General features: G+C 44.6%; 1 protein-coding gene across 2 annotated transcripts in view; it reads left to right on the top strand.

Moving 5' to 3' along the window:
* The window catches only part of CFAP54 (cilia and flagella associated protein 54), a 538,848-nt gene that overhangs the window by 35,569 nt on the left and 486,482 nt on the right, over positions 1–16,797 (top strand). For both annotated transcript variants that reach the window (XM_077472059.1, XM_077472058.1), the window contains exon 5: positions 9,617–9,675. In XM_077472059.1, coding sequence (XP_077328185.1) covers positions 9,617–9,675 — 59 coding nt within the window. The remainder of the gene's footprint in view (positions 1–9,616; positions 9,676–16,797) is intronic.

Here is a 16,797-nt window from a genome sequence, read left to right as displayed (position 1 = left end):
CCAAACTACCCTAAGAGCAGCAGAAAATCTGTGCAGTGTGCAGGTGGCCTACATATGACAGTTTCTGTGTCTGTTATTTGCACTAAACTCAGGCAGGTGTAGGAACTGTTTTACTTGTTAAACCTGGTACATCTGCTTGCACAGACACAGTATATAGGTAAATAATCAAAGATCAAGTAATCTCTGAGCAAAAAAGACAAACCTAATTTATTGGTTTATGAGTGGATACTCATACCATCACAAATGCCCATTGATGACTGGTCTTCATTAATTATTAACCACTAACCAACAACTGATTTCAAACAGTTTTAAATGTCAAGTACATTTCTAATACTAAAAAATTAAAGTGCCGTGATTCACTGGCACCACCAGTGCCAGCCAGACATGCCCACATTTTCACATTCTAGTTTTGTTCCTCATAATAATCACTGAGTAAATGGGGGGGGGGGGGGGAACAACCTTTTCCTTTAAGCACATCCACTAAGGAAACAATGCATGAACTCTCAGACATTAGTCCTCATGGCTAGTATTGAAAAAAAATAAAACTTCCTTAGTTTGTAGCATTTATAGTATAGGAAAACAGGAAATGTCTCTTGTCTTTGTAAGACAGCCCAGGACCCTTGATTATTTATTATACAGGACATAGCTATTAAAGCAGTATTCCAAACTAAATAATTGCAGAAGGATACATCCTTAAAGATGTGGAGAAAGGATTAAAGTTCGACTTTATCAAGTATGTGTCAATGGCGCTAACAAACCTTAATAGTGTCAATCTCAAATTGTGTTTGCTGCAGTTAAATATATATCCCACCCTAGAGTGGGGTAATTAAAAAACAGAGAAAAAAGTGATAACTGCGCTAACTTTGATATATAATAAACATTACTAATTCAGCAATAATGTGCAATTATTAAATGATAAATGTGCAACTTTAAATGTTGATACCCTTAAAACAACTACGATCAAATGGTTCCCTATGTGCTTGTTCAGTGATACAATAACAGAGCATGAATCACCAAGCAGATCAAAAAAAAAAAAACACACAACAAAAAACAATAAATAATTTGGAAAGAGTCCAAGATTTAAAAGAGATTGATTTAAATATATTGTATATTATAGTCCCAGTGAATCTCTTCAGTGCAGTTCAACTGTAGATTTCTGAAATCAACCATTTGTCCGTGACTCAGCACATCTGTGTTCCACCAATTTGTGATGGTACCACTACCTTATAAGTTGGCCACTCACCAGAAGTAATCTATATGTGCACCTTTGGTTCATCTATGGGATAACCACTCCCCTCTCAAAGATCAGCCTGAAGCCTTCCCCAGTCAGCGTATCAGCAATATCAGCATGTCAGCAATTGGCTTCTGCTATGTTATTATCAGGAGCTTGTGCAGAAATGAATAGCCATCATTGCGCAGTATGTCTGCTACTTTATTGAAAAAAGTTAAAAACAATTGCATTTACAATTTTCAGTGCCCATAAGCTGGCACCAAGCCTTTCCAGCAGTGTAAGGCTCCTTTCACACGGACGATCCGTTCTGGTCCGCCTGTCAGTTTTTCAGGCGGATCTGAACGGATGCTCCATAGAGGTCTATGGAGCGTCGGATGTCGGATACTGCGGTCCGATACGGGAGAGCGGCGCTGTGACAGGTCCGTCTCTGAGCAGTATGCAGAGACGGACCTGTCCTCGCTCCGGCGATCCCCGCTGTGCAAGCGGATATCCACAGGACAGATTATCACTGATCCGCCCCGTGTGAAGGGACCCTAATGAAGCTGATTTCCCAACAAGTGTTCCCCTGTGGGCAAACGCGTCAAACGCGTAGAGCAGCCTCTACGCGTTTCGCAATCAAATTTGCGCCATCAAGAAGTTCGACTTTAAACAGATATTTTAAAAAAGTCAATTGATTCAGTTATGTATTCACAAAAATAGTATTTGTTAATGCAACTGGTCTTCATTATCTGTATCAGTTCAGTGTCTGAATTTTACTTGGTGTCTGACTGTTGTAATCATCTGTGCAGTAGACTTTAGTCTGGGAAAGGGAAGACTAGCACAAGGAGCCAATTCAGTGTGTTGCATACGCAGCGCTAACAAGGAACATGCTAACGGGGTAGAGAGGACAGTGATAGCTTCATCAGTCTGGTGCTATTTTATTGTGCAATCACAGGCTGGGGGCTGGGAAATGACCAAGCTGTATTGCATAACTATGATAGTCACCAATATGGCTGTGTTGTCTGTCTGGTAAATCTGAGTACTGGATGGACACAAATACCAATGCTTTCCTGTTCCCAGTTGTGTGTAGTCTTTACAGCATTGCCAGCTGTACGGGACACAGGGAATGTATCCTAGATGGTAGGTATATTTCCCCATTATTTGGTTTGTGGTCCCTTTAAGGGGATGACTTGTATGTTGTTTGAGTACTCAGGTGTTCTCACCCATGCAGGATAGTCGTGTTGGAAAGCAGAGGACTGATATTGTCAGGGCTGGGCTCAGCCCTTCCTTTTCAGAGCAGGCTTCTCAGCTGCCGGTTAATTGCCAGCTCCAATCTTTTCCACAGTGACTCACCTGATAATGATATCCTGTTTGTCAGTCCTGCTGGTTACTTAAGCTGTTCAGTTCAGTTCCCTTCTGCCTTCTTCTTGGTCAACACATCCAGAGACTCTCTCCTGTGTACCTGTTGAAGACTTGCTTGGCTGATGTCCCTTCTGGTTCCCGATCCTGCTTACTGTTCCACTATGCCGATTCTCCAGCTTACTGATTTGCTGATCTGTCCTGAAGTACGCTGATCCCTGGCTCTCTGATGTCCTGGCTTGTCTGACTATCCGTTCTGGTTACCAAGTTCTGGCTATGATTTGACTACATTGCTCTGTTTACCTTTTATTATTATTATTATTATATTAAACAAGGGTAATTTTAACTGCACTTCTGTCTCGGTCTGATTCATGGTTTCTGACAGTAGGCGAAAGCCATGAATTCAGAAGATGCAGTTAATCCACTTGTTGGTAATATTTTTTCCAGGTTGGATGAGCAGGATCACCATATGGATCAGTTTACCTTAGCGTTACAGATGCTCCTAAATCGCACGGCTCATCTGGAATCTCCCATTGGCTGCTCCGGTACAACCTGTGTTGCAGGCTGTCCCTGCTGCTGCTTCAGTCTCTGTGCAGGCACCCGCCTTAAGTATTACCTCGATAAGAGGTAAGTCTGGTTCCGCTCTGCTTCCCCAGCAATTTGGGGGTGATCCAGTTCAATGCAGAGGGTTTCTTAATCAGGTTGAGATATACTTTGAGATGCTGCCCCAGGAATTTTCCATGGACAGAAGCAAATTAGGTTTTGTGATATCTTTGCTTTCTGAGAGAGCCGTGGCCTGGGTAAACCCTCTATGGGAAACACAAAAACCTGTTGTCCTGAGTTACCTAGAGTTTGTGGCTTCCTTTAAAAGGGTATTTGATGTTCCCGCACACTCTGCTTCTGCTGCCATGTGCCTTATCATACCTGTCCAGGGAACACCCAAACTTTGAGGTCCTGTAGCGGAGGGTTTCTTAATCAGGTTGAGATATACTTTGAGATGCTGCCCCAGGAATTTTCCATGGACAGAAGCAAATTAGGTTTTGTGATATCTTTGCTTTCTGAGAGAGCCGTGGCCTGGGTAAACCCTCTATGGGAAACACAAAAACCTGTTGTCCTGAGTTACCTAGAGTTTGTGGCTTCCTTTAAAAGGGTATTTGATGTTCCCGCACACTCTGCTTCTGCTGCCATGTGCCTCATGCCCATCAAACAGATTACAAGAACTGTTGCCTATTATGCCACTGAATTCCATACTCTGGCATCAGAGATTGCATGGAACAATGAGGCCCTAGGGGCTGCTTTTTCTCATGGTCTCTCGGATACCAGCACGAGATATACCCACTGAGCTGGAGACATTGATCATGTTTGCCATCCTCATTGACTCCAGACTCAGAGAACGACTCTCTTTTAAAGAGCGCTTGCGGAAGCCTCCTGTATATTTGTCTCTGAGCTTTGCAGTGCCACTCTTGCCTCCCTCACCTCCCATCCCTCCTGGTACAGAGTCGGTCAGTGAAGATGAACCCATGCACTTTGGCTTCACGCGTCTCTCTGCAGTTGAGATTGCACCTTTATTGATGCCAGGCAGGTCACTTTTGGAAATCTTATCATACCTGTCCAGGGAACACCCAAACTTTGAGGTCCTGTAGCGGACCCCCCTTGGTGGCGTTGTTTTGTCCCAAGTTGTCCAGAAGCATAAGCCTCTGGTCCTGGTTATCCTTTCTTGGTCTGAGTCATCCGTCGAGATACAGGCTCTAATCGACTCTGGGGCTGCAGGACTGTTCAATGATGCTGCCTTTGGATCTAAGCACTTGATTCTGCTGCAGCTTCGTGCCACTCCACTTGCCATTGAGGCCAGGGCCGTCTTTAGCGCAGGGCAAACGGGGCACCTGCCCTGGGCCCAATGTTTGTAGAGGGGCCCCGTTACCCGCGAATTGTGGCCCCAATAAAGGTTTTGCAGAGTGCGCAGAGGACACGGGAGGCTGCATTCCCGTGCTAGCCAGCTGAGAGGGGGCGGTGCCGGGAGCTCCACTGACGCTCTGACCCCGCCCCCATGCAGCCGGAACAGAGCGGCTGTAGTGAGAGCCAGTGATCGGAGTGGGAGCATCAGTGGAGCTCCCGGCCCGCCCCGGACCTCTGTATTCCCCAGCCAGTATAGAGGGGGCGGGGCCGGGAGCTCCACTGACGCTCCCACGCCGATCACTGGCTCTCATTACAGCCGCTCTGTTCCGAGCATACAGGCTGCACAGGGGCGGGGTCAGAGCGTCAGTGGAACTCCCGGCCCCGCCCCCTTTCAGCTGGCTAGCGCGGGAATACAGCCTCCCGTGTCCTCTGTGCACTCTGCAAAACGTTCATCGGGGCCCCAATTCACGGGTAACGGGGCCCCCCTACAAAGCATCAGTGGAGCTCCCGGCTGTTGTAGTGAGATCAGAGAATGGAAGCCCAGCCCACATACCTCTAAATGTATGTAGTGAGTTTGTCTGGCCAGGTATGTCCTTGCACCCATAAAATGCCTGACTACTTAAACCCTGAGCTGTGTTATTCAACTGTCAAGCTGTGCGTTGCTGAAAGTTCTCTGACCATCACCTGTAGCATGTCTGCAGTCTCTGTCTCCTGCAGTATGTCCGCAGTCTCTAATTGTCTCCTGCCGTATGTCCGCAGTCTCTGATTGTCTCCTGTAGTATGTCCGCAGTCTCTGATTGTCTCCTGCAGTATGTCCGCAGTCTCTGATTGTCTCCTGCAGTATGTCCGCAGTCTCTGATTGTCTCCTGCAGTATGTCCGCAGTCTTTGATTGTCTCCTGTAGTATGTCCGCAGTCTCTGATTGTCTCCTGCAGTATGTCCGCAGTCTCTGATTGTCTCCTGCAGTATGTCCGCAGTCTCTGATTGTCTCCTGTAGTATGTCCCCAATCTCTGATTGTCTCCTGCCGTATGTCCGCTGTCTCTGATTGTCTCCTGCAGTATGTCCGCAGTCTCTGATTGTCTCCTGTAGTATGTCCCCAATCTCTGATTGTCTCCTGCCGTATGTCCGCAGTCTCTGATTGTCTCCTGCAGTATGTCCGCAGTCTTTGATTGTCTTCTGCAGTATGTCCACAGTCTCTGATTGTCTCCTGCAGTATGTCCGCAGTCTCTAATTGTCTCCTTCAGTATGTCCGCAGTCTCTGATTGTCTCCTGTAATATGTCCGCAGTCTCTGATTGTCTCCTGTAATATGTCCGCAATCTCTGATTGTCTCCTGTAATATGTCCGCAGTCTCTGATTGTCTCCTGCAGTATGTCCCCAGTCTTTGGTAATCTCCTGCAGTATGTCTGCAGTCTCTGAACCTCTCCTGTAGTATGTCTGCACTCTCTGACACTCTCCTGTAGTATGTGTATTAATGTGCCCCTTGCTCAATTATTCAGTGAGCGGTAATGATGTGCATTAACCTGTAGCAACCAATCAGCGAACAGTAGTGATCTGCTTTAATCTCTAACAGCCAATCAGTAGGTGGTAATGATGTGCATTAACCTCTAGCAACCAATCGGCAAGCAGAAATTATGTGTTGTAACCTCTAGCAACCAATCGGCAAGCAGAAATTATGTGTTGTAACCTCTAGCAACCAGCCAGCGAGCAGTAAGGATAGGCTGTAACCTCTGGCAAACAATTGCAATCACTGCGTGATCTGCTGCAGTAAACTGATTTTGAGTCTACCTGCTATTTTTTGTATGTCTCAGAATGGAGGGGGGGCCCCAAGAAAATGTTTGCCCAGGGCCCAATCAAAATTAAAGACGGCCCTGATTGAGGCTCTTGACAGAAGACCTTTACAGCCTGCCCATGTGACTGTTCTGTTGTCCATGGCTGTAGAGGCTCTTCACCATGAGATAATCCAATTCCAAGTTAATGCCTCACCTAAGTTTCCGCTGGTTATTGGTTATCCTTGGCTACAGAGGCACAACCCCTCTTTTGATTGGCTTCGTGCTCAGGTTCTCACCTGGTCGCCACAATACATGTTTCCAGAGTATGGCTAAGGTCCTATGCACCTCTTCACTCCTCTCCCTGCCGGAGGAGTACTGTGATTATAGCAATGTCTTTGACAAAGGTCAAGGTAGTTTTCCTCCACGCCGGTCGTATGATTGCACAATTGATCTTCAAACTGGTGCCATACCCCCTCGTGGCCAAGTTTACCCTTTGTAGGTCTCAGAGGATAAGGCCATGGAGGAGTGTGTTGCAGAGGCATGCTCTCGAGGATTTAAGGTCCTACTGGTTACTTAAGCTGTTCAGTTCAGTTCCTCTCTGCCTTCACCTTGGTTAACACATCCAGAGAATCTATCTTGTGTACCTGTTAAAGACTTGCTTGGCTGATGTCCCTCCTGGTTCCTGATCCTGCTTGCTGTTCCACTACACTGATTCTCTGGTTTTCTGATTTCCTGGCCTGTTCTGAAGTACACTGATCTCTGGCTCCCTGATGTCCTGGCTTGTCAAACTATCTGATCTGGTTATCGAACTTTGGCTATGATTTGACTATGTTGCTCTGTTCACCTTTTATTATTATTATTATTATTATTATTAATAAACAAGTGTGATTTTAACTGCACTTCTGTCTCGTTCTGATTCATGATTTCTGACAGATATACAGTTCTCTCAGGACTACTAAGTCCTTGTTTAGGACCCGGAATACTAGGATTCCGAGACTTTGGTTGGAAAGGAACCTCCAAACCCTGATTACAGAGACTTTGGTCCTGCAGGGGTTAAGACATCTGTAAGCCTTTGTACACACGGTCGGAGATTCCGACAGAATGTGTCCTATCGGACCGTTTTGTTGGATATTCCGACTGTGTGTGGTCTCCATCGGACTGTTTCCGTCGGAATATCCAACGGACCAACTTTTTCAACTTGCCGGTAAAATTTTCCGACAAAATTCTCCAATCGGACATACTCCGATCATGTGTAGCCTACTCCGACGGACAAAGTGCCACGCATGCTCAGATCAAATTCCTAGACCAAAGCTATTGGCTACTAGCCTGAACGTAGTCCTGTCGTAATGAAATAACGTCATCACGTTATGTACAATCGGATTTTCCGACAACTTTGTCCGACCGTGTGTATGCAACAGTTTCGGACAAAATCCGTCTGACAAAATTCGTCGGACAAAATCCAACGGATTTGGTTGTCAAAATGTCCGACCGTGTGTACAAGGGCTAAGGGAGTTTTGAAAAGCAATGGGAAGTAATCATCACCAAGCTGTGAGGGAGGGAATAAACCCTCTGGAGACTAAGACATGATATGATTAAATCCTGGGTCTCTTGTGGTACCCCTGAAGCAGACTGGAATCTCAAATCCTAGTGTGGGACTGGTATATTGGCCATAACTTTCTCTTGTTATGTTTGTACCATGGTGGTGGGCTGTTTGTTACTTATGCTGAAGAAAAGCTGTTTATTTTCCTGAATTTGAAAATGCAATAAAAACTGTTCACTTTTACAAGTGGCTAGCTGATGGTCTTGGGCTCTCCAGATTACACAGTTTATGAAGGTTTCGTCTGTTTAACCTGTAAGGTGTCTTCTACGACTTCAGAAGACATGAGCTTGGGTGTCCTTTGACCTTCTCTCTCGCTGACCTTGCACTGATTTTTAACGCTAATGGGCTGCAGGCTGGGTGTTTTCTGCCCTGCAGCTCATGTAAAGGCTGCGGGACAGTGAATGATGCAGCTCATTGGAGTAAACAAATTAGCACAATTTTAATTTGGCTAGATGGGTTTGTAGGATGCCAAGCTCATCTGTTTCCTAGTTTCTCTCTAAAGTTCCCCTGACATGCACGCTCCTCGTGCTTTGTGCGTGGGACGCATGCGCAATAGTGGCCGCTGGTTCCAGCACATGCGCATTAGGGGCCAATGCCTCTCAACAGCCTGGAACTGTCCCTAGCCAGCATGTGCATGACAGGGCTTGCCGGCACTGTCTGGCTGGTGCGTGCACTATTTTTCTGAGATCTGGAACTGTGCTCGGCTACTATGAGCCGTAGAGGCCTGTACTGTGCATGCAATGGCTGGGAAAAGACCTCAGAAAGACAGCAGCCCCTAATTGCGCATGTGTCTACCACATAGCCCCCAGCTGTCCCTACCACACACATCCAAAGCACTTCCGATGGGAAAGAAAAAGGCATAAAAATATAAGGTTTGGGGGCACAAAGAAAATAAAAATATTTTACAATATTTGAGTGGTGAATATTAAGGTTATTTTTATTTAAGGTTTATACTGCTTTAAAAGTCACATACTACATGATGTTATGGGCTCGCCCTTGGCTCTAGACCCCAAACCTTGTCTACTAGGGATATTTCCTGACGTATTAGATAAAACTACTGGCACTTTCCTGCAGGAAACCTTGTTTTCTGTTCGAAAAGTGATAGCTAGACAGTGGATGAGGCCCCTTCCACCCCGGATTGAGGACTGGAAACGGGAAGTTAATCTTACGCTCCCATACAAAAAATTCTTATATAAAAATAGGGGTTGCCCAGCTAAATATCATAGAATATGGGATAAATGGCTGCAGGAGGCTGCCACGTGTGATGAGGGAATTTGATGTACTGTTACAGTAAATAACATGTCAATGTTAGGACTTTCCTTGACTGTGATACATAATCGCTACTGTAATGGAAAAATGTCTTTTATCTACTGTTATGGTTATGACGCAACGCCTTTTGAATGTTCGGTGTATGCCACTGTGATTGTAATCTCTGCAATAATGTTCAATAAACATTACCTGTTTAAAAGTAAAAAAAAAAAAAAGTCACATACTGTAAGTTATTAAACAAAAAATTCAAAGGACAACCAATCATGGTAGTTGAACTACAACATAATTGTATTGTCCAGATTGATCTTCATTGACCAATCATGGTGGTTCAGCTGGACCACAAATGCCTGTACTCATATGTACATTTATATATTATATAGTATAGTATATTTCTGTAAGAAAACATTTTCTTACCTACTATAAACTGTGCAGTATTAATTATATATGGATTTTTAACTTTATTTTTTTTTTCTATTTTTGAATTAAGCAATTTCACCCTTTTTTGTGCTTAGGTACCCTTCATATATACACGATATGCAGACACTTAATGGTACTGGGACATTCATCACAGGTAGGAAACAAGTAACATTGTCACTGAGATACTGTATATTGCCACTTGTAACATGCTATTACAGATAATATGGAGCATTAGGTGGTACTTGGCTTCATAGGAAATGTGAAAATTATTCTGAATACATTTTGTTGGTCAGCACATAGGAAATTGAATATACATATTTTACAAAAATATCAATAGCTGTTTTTCCAAGCTATTGCTTTACTTTCTATAGATTGCTAACTTTTGGAGGATATATTTTGATATTCTTTACCTCTGATAACTGTTTGTAGCACTACCCCTGCAGGGGTTGCAGATGACTGGTTTCCCGACTCCTGCACAGCCAGGCGACCAGCATTTTCTACTTTCATCCAGCTACAAAAGGACAGTCTTTGAGCTTGGTTTTTGTTGTTTATTACAACAGCAGGTCAATCACAAGCCTTTTGCTACATTTTAAATTTTCACTTTCAATACATTTTTATTGAAGTAATTCAGAATAAATATCATAACATCTAACAGAGAAATATGGACCCTGCACTTTTGGCCATTAGGATTGTAGCCACCGATATCACAAGTTTGTGACAAAAACTCCATAAATGTTTGGAGTAGTAAACCTGTAATATAAAGGTGATCAGTAGTTAACGAGAAGGGTTTTGGTGGCTTACATTTTGCTTTTTGCTTTTTTAACGCTTGCACTTCAGCAGTTGCATTGAAATGCATAAGGCACGAAATGCACGTTTTGAATCTGCTGAGCTGGTCGAGATTCAAACTGTTAATAGGCAGGCTTAATGTACCAAGTTGGTTGATCGATCAACTTGGGTACAACCAGCCTGATGATCACTGTCTTCTCCGGGCGGGGGGTGGCTTCCCTCGCCTGCCCCCCTGCCAGGGGCAGACAATTGCTTGGCAGGAGGGATTCCCCTGGCAGCACTGTCTGTGTTGATGGGGTAATTGTGCAAATTTCTTTCCTGCACCCTGTGGTTGCAGGAAAGAAATTCACACTGTGTATTGGCCAGTCTAGGGCATAAGGGGAGCATAAGTCCTTAAAGCGTTGTGCTTTTATCTGATGTCACTCTTCTTTGCACTAGTGGCCAGACAACATTTCATTCATAAAGAGTGTCTTAGTTTTGTGTTATAATCATAATACTTGGATTCCTACCTCATTTCAGTCTTATCTAAAAACTCATCAAACACCATAAAGGCATGTTAAATATGTCAGTTTTAAAAGTAGGACATACTGTCATTTGTAGTGTAATTCTTTTACAGGATATTCATTTTTAGATTTCATTGTTTTAGCTCATTTCCTCCCCTGTGTTTAGGGAAGCAGATCAGGTAGTTATCTGCTCAAATTAAAATCTATTCAAAAATGATCATTCATAACACACAAACACACACACACACTCTCTCTGCAATGACATCAAAATCATTTTCATCATGCTTAGATTAAAGGCCTGGGACACTGGGTGGGCAGAAGGGGTGACTGCCTTGGGCACTGTGGTATCATGTGAAGTGGGGGGGCACCACAAGGAGATTTGGGGGGAGGGGATTTGTGTTGAAAGGGGGAATATGGGGGACTGCAGGGGGTAAGTACTCTTCTAGGAGGGGAAATTGGGGAGGGGAATGCTAAGAGTGGTGATATGGGGGCGAAGAAGATTTGTGATAGGTGGGGGAATTGAGGGGACTTTGTGCTGGTGGGGGGGGGGGGGGGGGTGTCTACTGGAAATGGAAGTTTAAGGGGTAGAGGATTGGTGCTAGGAGTGATTTTCTTGTTGGAGGGGGGAGGGCATTTGATCTAGGAGGATGGGGCAAATATTTGTGCTGTGATGGGTGATTTTGGCAGTGGGGGCCGGTTTGTACTGGGAGGTGGGGGGATTTATGCTTAGAGGGTAAGCATGCAGATTAATGCTCAATGTTTTGGTGGGGAGATTTTTGCTGACACATAAAGCTCATACATCTTGGAGAGGGAAGGGGGGAGGGCGCAGTTTGGCATGTTCGCCCTGGACTTTAGATGACCTTGTCCCAGCACTGTTTAGATTCTTATATAAGCCCAGTCTTAGTAGGTTCTCTTTACACTGTCCCGGAAGCTATTTTAAAATGACACTGGGATTACATTTGTTTGTCCTAACACCATTTTAAAAACTACACCCATCACACAAGTGGTTATCATAGCTAAGAAGTATCAAAAACATTTGCCCCAGGTATTTTATGGAGGTCAAGGCACCAATTAAACATATAGAGTATAAAATGCCATGCTCTTTTTATTACAAATATCCAATAAAAAAGTAAAAAAAAAAAAAAGGTGCACCAAAGCAAAACAAAAATGCTACATGTATTGTTTCAAAATGCAGTTATATTATTCTACATGCTCCAGTACAAACTACATTTACAACATAACTCCACAGGGTGGAAAACATCATAATCTCAATGCGTTTCCTGAAACAGGGTTCACTTCATCAGGAGTTTGATGATGTTGGTGGTGTCTGTAATTACAGTAAATGCATAAAGTAAAAAAAAAAAAAAAAAAAAAGAAGAAGGAGAGGGAGAAAAAAAAAAAGCTTACTAAACATCCAAAATAGTGGTCAACTCTGTAGATCCACACAAGAGGAGTCTATCTCGGAGGCAGTGGAAACCAAGGGACTCATTGTGTTCAAAGCCAAAGCTCTCTAATGCCATCTGTGACACCATCTATTCAACTTTAGAAGCTATCTTTTTAGACTTGGCAAAACCTGATGCATCTCTATCTTGCTTCTCGGCAGCAACAAATCGCTCTAATAATAGTGACAACTGACTGGTGACAGTGAACAATCGATCAATATAAGTGATCTTTTGCTGCAGTGACAAATGGACAGGTTGGATTCAGTTTATGTGACTGACCCAGCTTCCCAAAATAAAAAAAAGGAATACATTAAAATAAATCAGTTAAAAAATTATAAATACTTAAAATAATTAAGAATTTTTGCAATTGCAGATCTATAAAAATGGAAATATTGTGCTTATTCCTGTTCACACATACTTAAAGTGGTTTACACCTAAACCATTTTTTACCTTAAAGTGGTTCTAAATTATAAACGTTTCTTTACCATAATGCATTCAGCACCAATCCCCCCCCCCCCCAATCCCCCAGGCCCCAAACACTTACCTGAGTCCTCTTTATCGATCCAGCACTGTGCCTGGCTGCAGATCTTCTCTCCCTGCTCTCACAGGCTACACTGAGAGCAGTGGGAGCCATTGGTTCCTACTGCTGTCAGTCAAATCCTGTGAGGAGGGAGCAGGGGGCATCGCCTAGCACTGCTGTGTACGTATGTGGACGCAAACAGCCTGGTTTGGGAGTGTGCTCACACATGTGCCTTCATAACACATGGCTTGTTATGGGGCACACATAAGGGAGGAAGCAGTGCCAGTGTGGGACTGCAGAAGAGGAGGTATACCACTGTTCTGTGCAATACCATGGCACAGAGCAAGCAGGTTAGTATACTATGTTTATTATTTGAATTGAAAGAATAGCCTTTATCACCATCTTAATTTATCTTAGTGTTACACTCACAATGTATGCAAGATGTTAGTGGTAAACATTGAATGTAGCATTTCAATGTAGCTCTCTTTGATTAAAAGGTGATCTTTCAGTTTTAGTTATAATATTCTGCTATACTACATATAAATCACACTTATGTGATATCTTTTTTAGCCAAAAGACTTTATAATTTTTTTATATATTTTTTGTTTTTACTTTCTTCCAAATGAAAATGAAAAAAACAAAAAGGTTTGTGTCCAAATTTGCTACTATATATACATTAGCTCTATCTGGCTGTATAAAAAAAATAAGAAACCCCATTTTAAGCGTTTGTTTCCCCAACACTTTATATTCCTGAGATGTGGTTGCTGTGCCATGTACAGTACTTGATTGAGAAAGTCTCCTGTTCTGTTTATATTGCTTCCTTTATGTGAAATCCCTTGTGTTCCTACCAGTCCCTCTGCTTTCATATTAAAAACTGACCACACTAAGCAGGACAGCCCACCTTGTTCAGTTCCCCAGCTAAGCTGGGAATTTTGCCTTCTCTCCTACAATGATCAGACTTATCCTGACACGCCCCTGCTGCACAGCCATTCACTGGGAAGATCAGTGTACTGTTGCTGCTCCTTCCCCCAGCTCGTATGCAGCTGAGAACAGCTCTTATGCAGCCGATCACTTATAAAAAAGGGAAAAAAGTTGTTTATGTTTTTTTTTAATATCTATACAAAAATGTTTTGCCTTTAGTTTATATTTTAAACTGAATGGGTTGTTTTACAAGGTGATTGTTTACAATCACTTTAAACTCCCATGTCAGGATTTGGAGTTTACACAGGGCTGAGTTTTTTTCCCTTGCTCCCATGTAACCTTGCTGGTGCCCTGAACAAGCAATTGACATGCAGGAGGAAAGGGAATAAGTCATATTTTTGCTAATATCTGAATATACTAGGTATGTCACTGCTTGTTTCTGGAGATGTGGGAATGCAAAGGGAAAGTGAGAATACGCAGCTGCAGCAGTGGGTGGCATTAGGGTGAACCTGTTGCATTACACTGCTCTGGCAGCTACATTTTAAGGTGGGAAGGGTGGAAAAATCTCTAGGGCTAAAACTGTTAAAGTGGAACTTCAGTTCATTTTTTCAACTTTCCATCTATTAAATCTTTTGCCCTTGTTGTTTTAACTGGATAGTAAAACATTTTTTTGCTGCCAGTAAATACCTTATACAGCTCCCTACCTGTTTCTTTTCTGGTCATTAGCCTAGGCTTATGACATCATGCACAGCCTTCTCTCTCACTCTGTGAGAGTTTGCTAGGAAGGGGGGGGGGGTGAGTCATAAGAGGGCCAATGAGAGCTGCAGAGCTGGAGGTGTGCCTCTGTGTGTCTGTATAAATGAACACAGTGAACAGGCAGCAGCTTCAGCTGCCCACTATTAAAATGGATGCAGCCAGACTCATTTCTTGGATGCTGACAAATATTGCTTAACCTTTTTGCTAGTCAGAGACTGTGTATGCCTCACCACCATATAACCGCCTGCTAGAGTTATCCTACCAAACCCTTCAAAATTCCTACTACTGACTGCATAGTGCAATCATCCCGTGGTCAATGTTCTCATTAAACATGTGCGATTAGTTTTGTACGAATTGAAAATTCGTAGGAATTTCCGTAAATTCGTATATTCGGGAGGATCCAAAATAAGAATTGCTATGCTTCCGAATTTTGTATGAAATACAAAATTTCGTTTACAAATTTCGGATCCAAATTCTGTTACAACGGAAACATGACTGGTGTTTTGTTGACCAGAGGTTTTCTTCTGCTGCTGAGTGAGGGTTTGGAAAATGACCTTTTTTAATATGGGATTGGGAGACTGGTACTGGTAGTCGATGGGAGATTCAGAATCAGACAAAATAAGAATTTTCGTTAATTGCGATTATTCGTTATGATGAAGTTGAAAACCCAGGAAGTCAACACAGCACAGGGATGGTGGGAGCCCCTCATAATGAGCACAGCACATGGATGGTGGGAGCCCCTCATAATGATTACAGCACAGGGATGGTGGGAGCCCCTCATAATGAGCACAGCACAGGGATAGTGGGAGCCCCTCATAATGAGCACAGCACAGGGATGGTGGGAGCCCCTCATAATGAGCACAGCACAGGGATAGAGGGGAGCCCCTCATAATGAGCACAGCACAGGGATGGTGGGAGTCCCTCATAATGAGCACATTACAGGGATGGAGGGGAGCCCCTCGTAATGAGCATAGCACAGGGATGGAGGGGAGCCCCTCGTAATGAGCACAGCACAGGGATGGAGGGGAGACCGTCATAATGAGCACAGCACAGGGATGGAGGGGAGCCCCTCATAATGAGCACAGCACAGGGATGGAAGGGAGCCCCTCATAATGGGTACAGCACAGGGATAGTGGGAGCCCCTCATAATGGGCACAGCACAGGGATAGTGGGAGCCCCTCATAATGAGCACAGCACAGGGATGGTGGGAGACCCTCATAATGAGCACAGCACAGGGATGGTGGGAGACCCTCATAATGAGCACAGCACAGGGATAGAGGGGAGCCCCTCATAATGAGCACAGCACAGGGATGGAGGGGAGCCCCTCATAATGAGCACAGCAGAGGGATGGAGGGGAGCCCCTCATAATGAGCACAGCACAGGGATAGTGGGAGACCCTCATAATGAGCACAGCACAGGGATAGTGGGAGTCCCTCATAATGAGCACAGCACAGGGATGGTGGGAGCCCCTCATAATGAGCACATTACCGGGATGGAGGGGAGCCCCTCGTAATGAGCATAGCACAGGGATGGAGGGGAGCCCCTCGTAATGAGCACAGCACAGGGATGGAGGGGAGACCCTCATAATGAGCACAGCACATGGATGGTGGGAGCCCCTCATAATGAGCACAGCACAGGGATAGTGGGATTCCCTCACAATGAGCAAAGCACAGGGATAGTGGGAGCCCCTCATAATGAGCACAGCACAGGGATGGAGGGGAGCCCCTCATAATGAGCACAGCACAGGGATGGTGGGAGACCCTCATAATGAACACAGCACAGGGATGGAGGGAGCCCCTCATAATGAGCACAGCACAGGGATGGAGGGGAGCCCCTCATAATGAGCACAGCACAGGGATGGTGGGAGACCCTCATAATGAGCACAGCACAGGGATGGAGGGGAGCCCCTCATAATGAGCATAGCACAGGGATGGAGGGGAGCCCCTCATAATGAGCACAGCACAGGGATGGTGGGAGACCCTCATAATGAGCAAAGCACAGGGATGGTGGGAGCCCCTCATAATAAGCACAGCACAGGGATAGTGGGAGACCCTCATAATGAGCACAGCACAGGGATGGAGGGGAAACCCTCATAATGAGCACAGCACAGGGATGGTGGGAGCACCTCATAATGAGCACAGCATATGGATGGTGGGAGCCCCTCATAATGAGCACAGCACAGGGATAGTGGGAGCCCCTCACAATGAGCAAAGCACAGGGATAGTGGGAGCCCCTCATAATGAGCACAGCACAGGGATGGAGGGGAGCCCCTCATAATGAGCACAGCACAGGGATGGTGGGAGACCCTCATAATGAACACAGCACAGGGATGGAGGGAGCCCCTCATA

Source organism: Lithobates pipiens, unplaced genomic scaffold, assembly GCF_037356315.1.
Source record: "Lithobates pipiens isolate NorthernLeopardFrog02 unplaced genomic scaffold, aLitPip1_a1.2 Scaffold_8, whole genome shotgun sequence".
Classification (NCBI taxonomy): domain Eukaryota; kingdom Metazoa; phylum Chordata; class Amphibia; order Anura; family Ranidae; genus Lithobates; species Lithobates pipiens.
The sequence above is the reverse complement of the archived record's forward strand: the minus strand, read 5'-3'. Positions and strand labels throughout refer to the sequence as shown.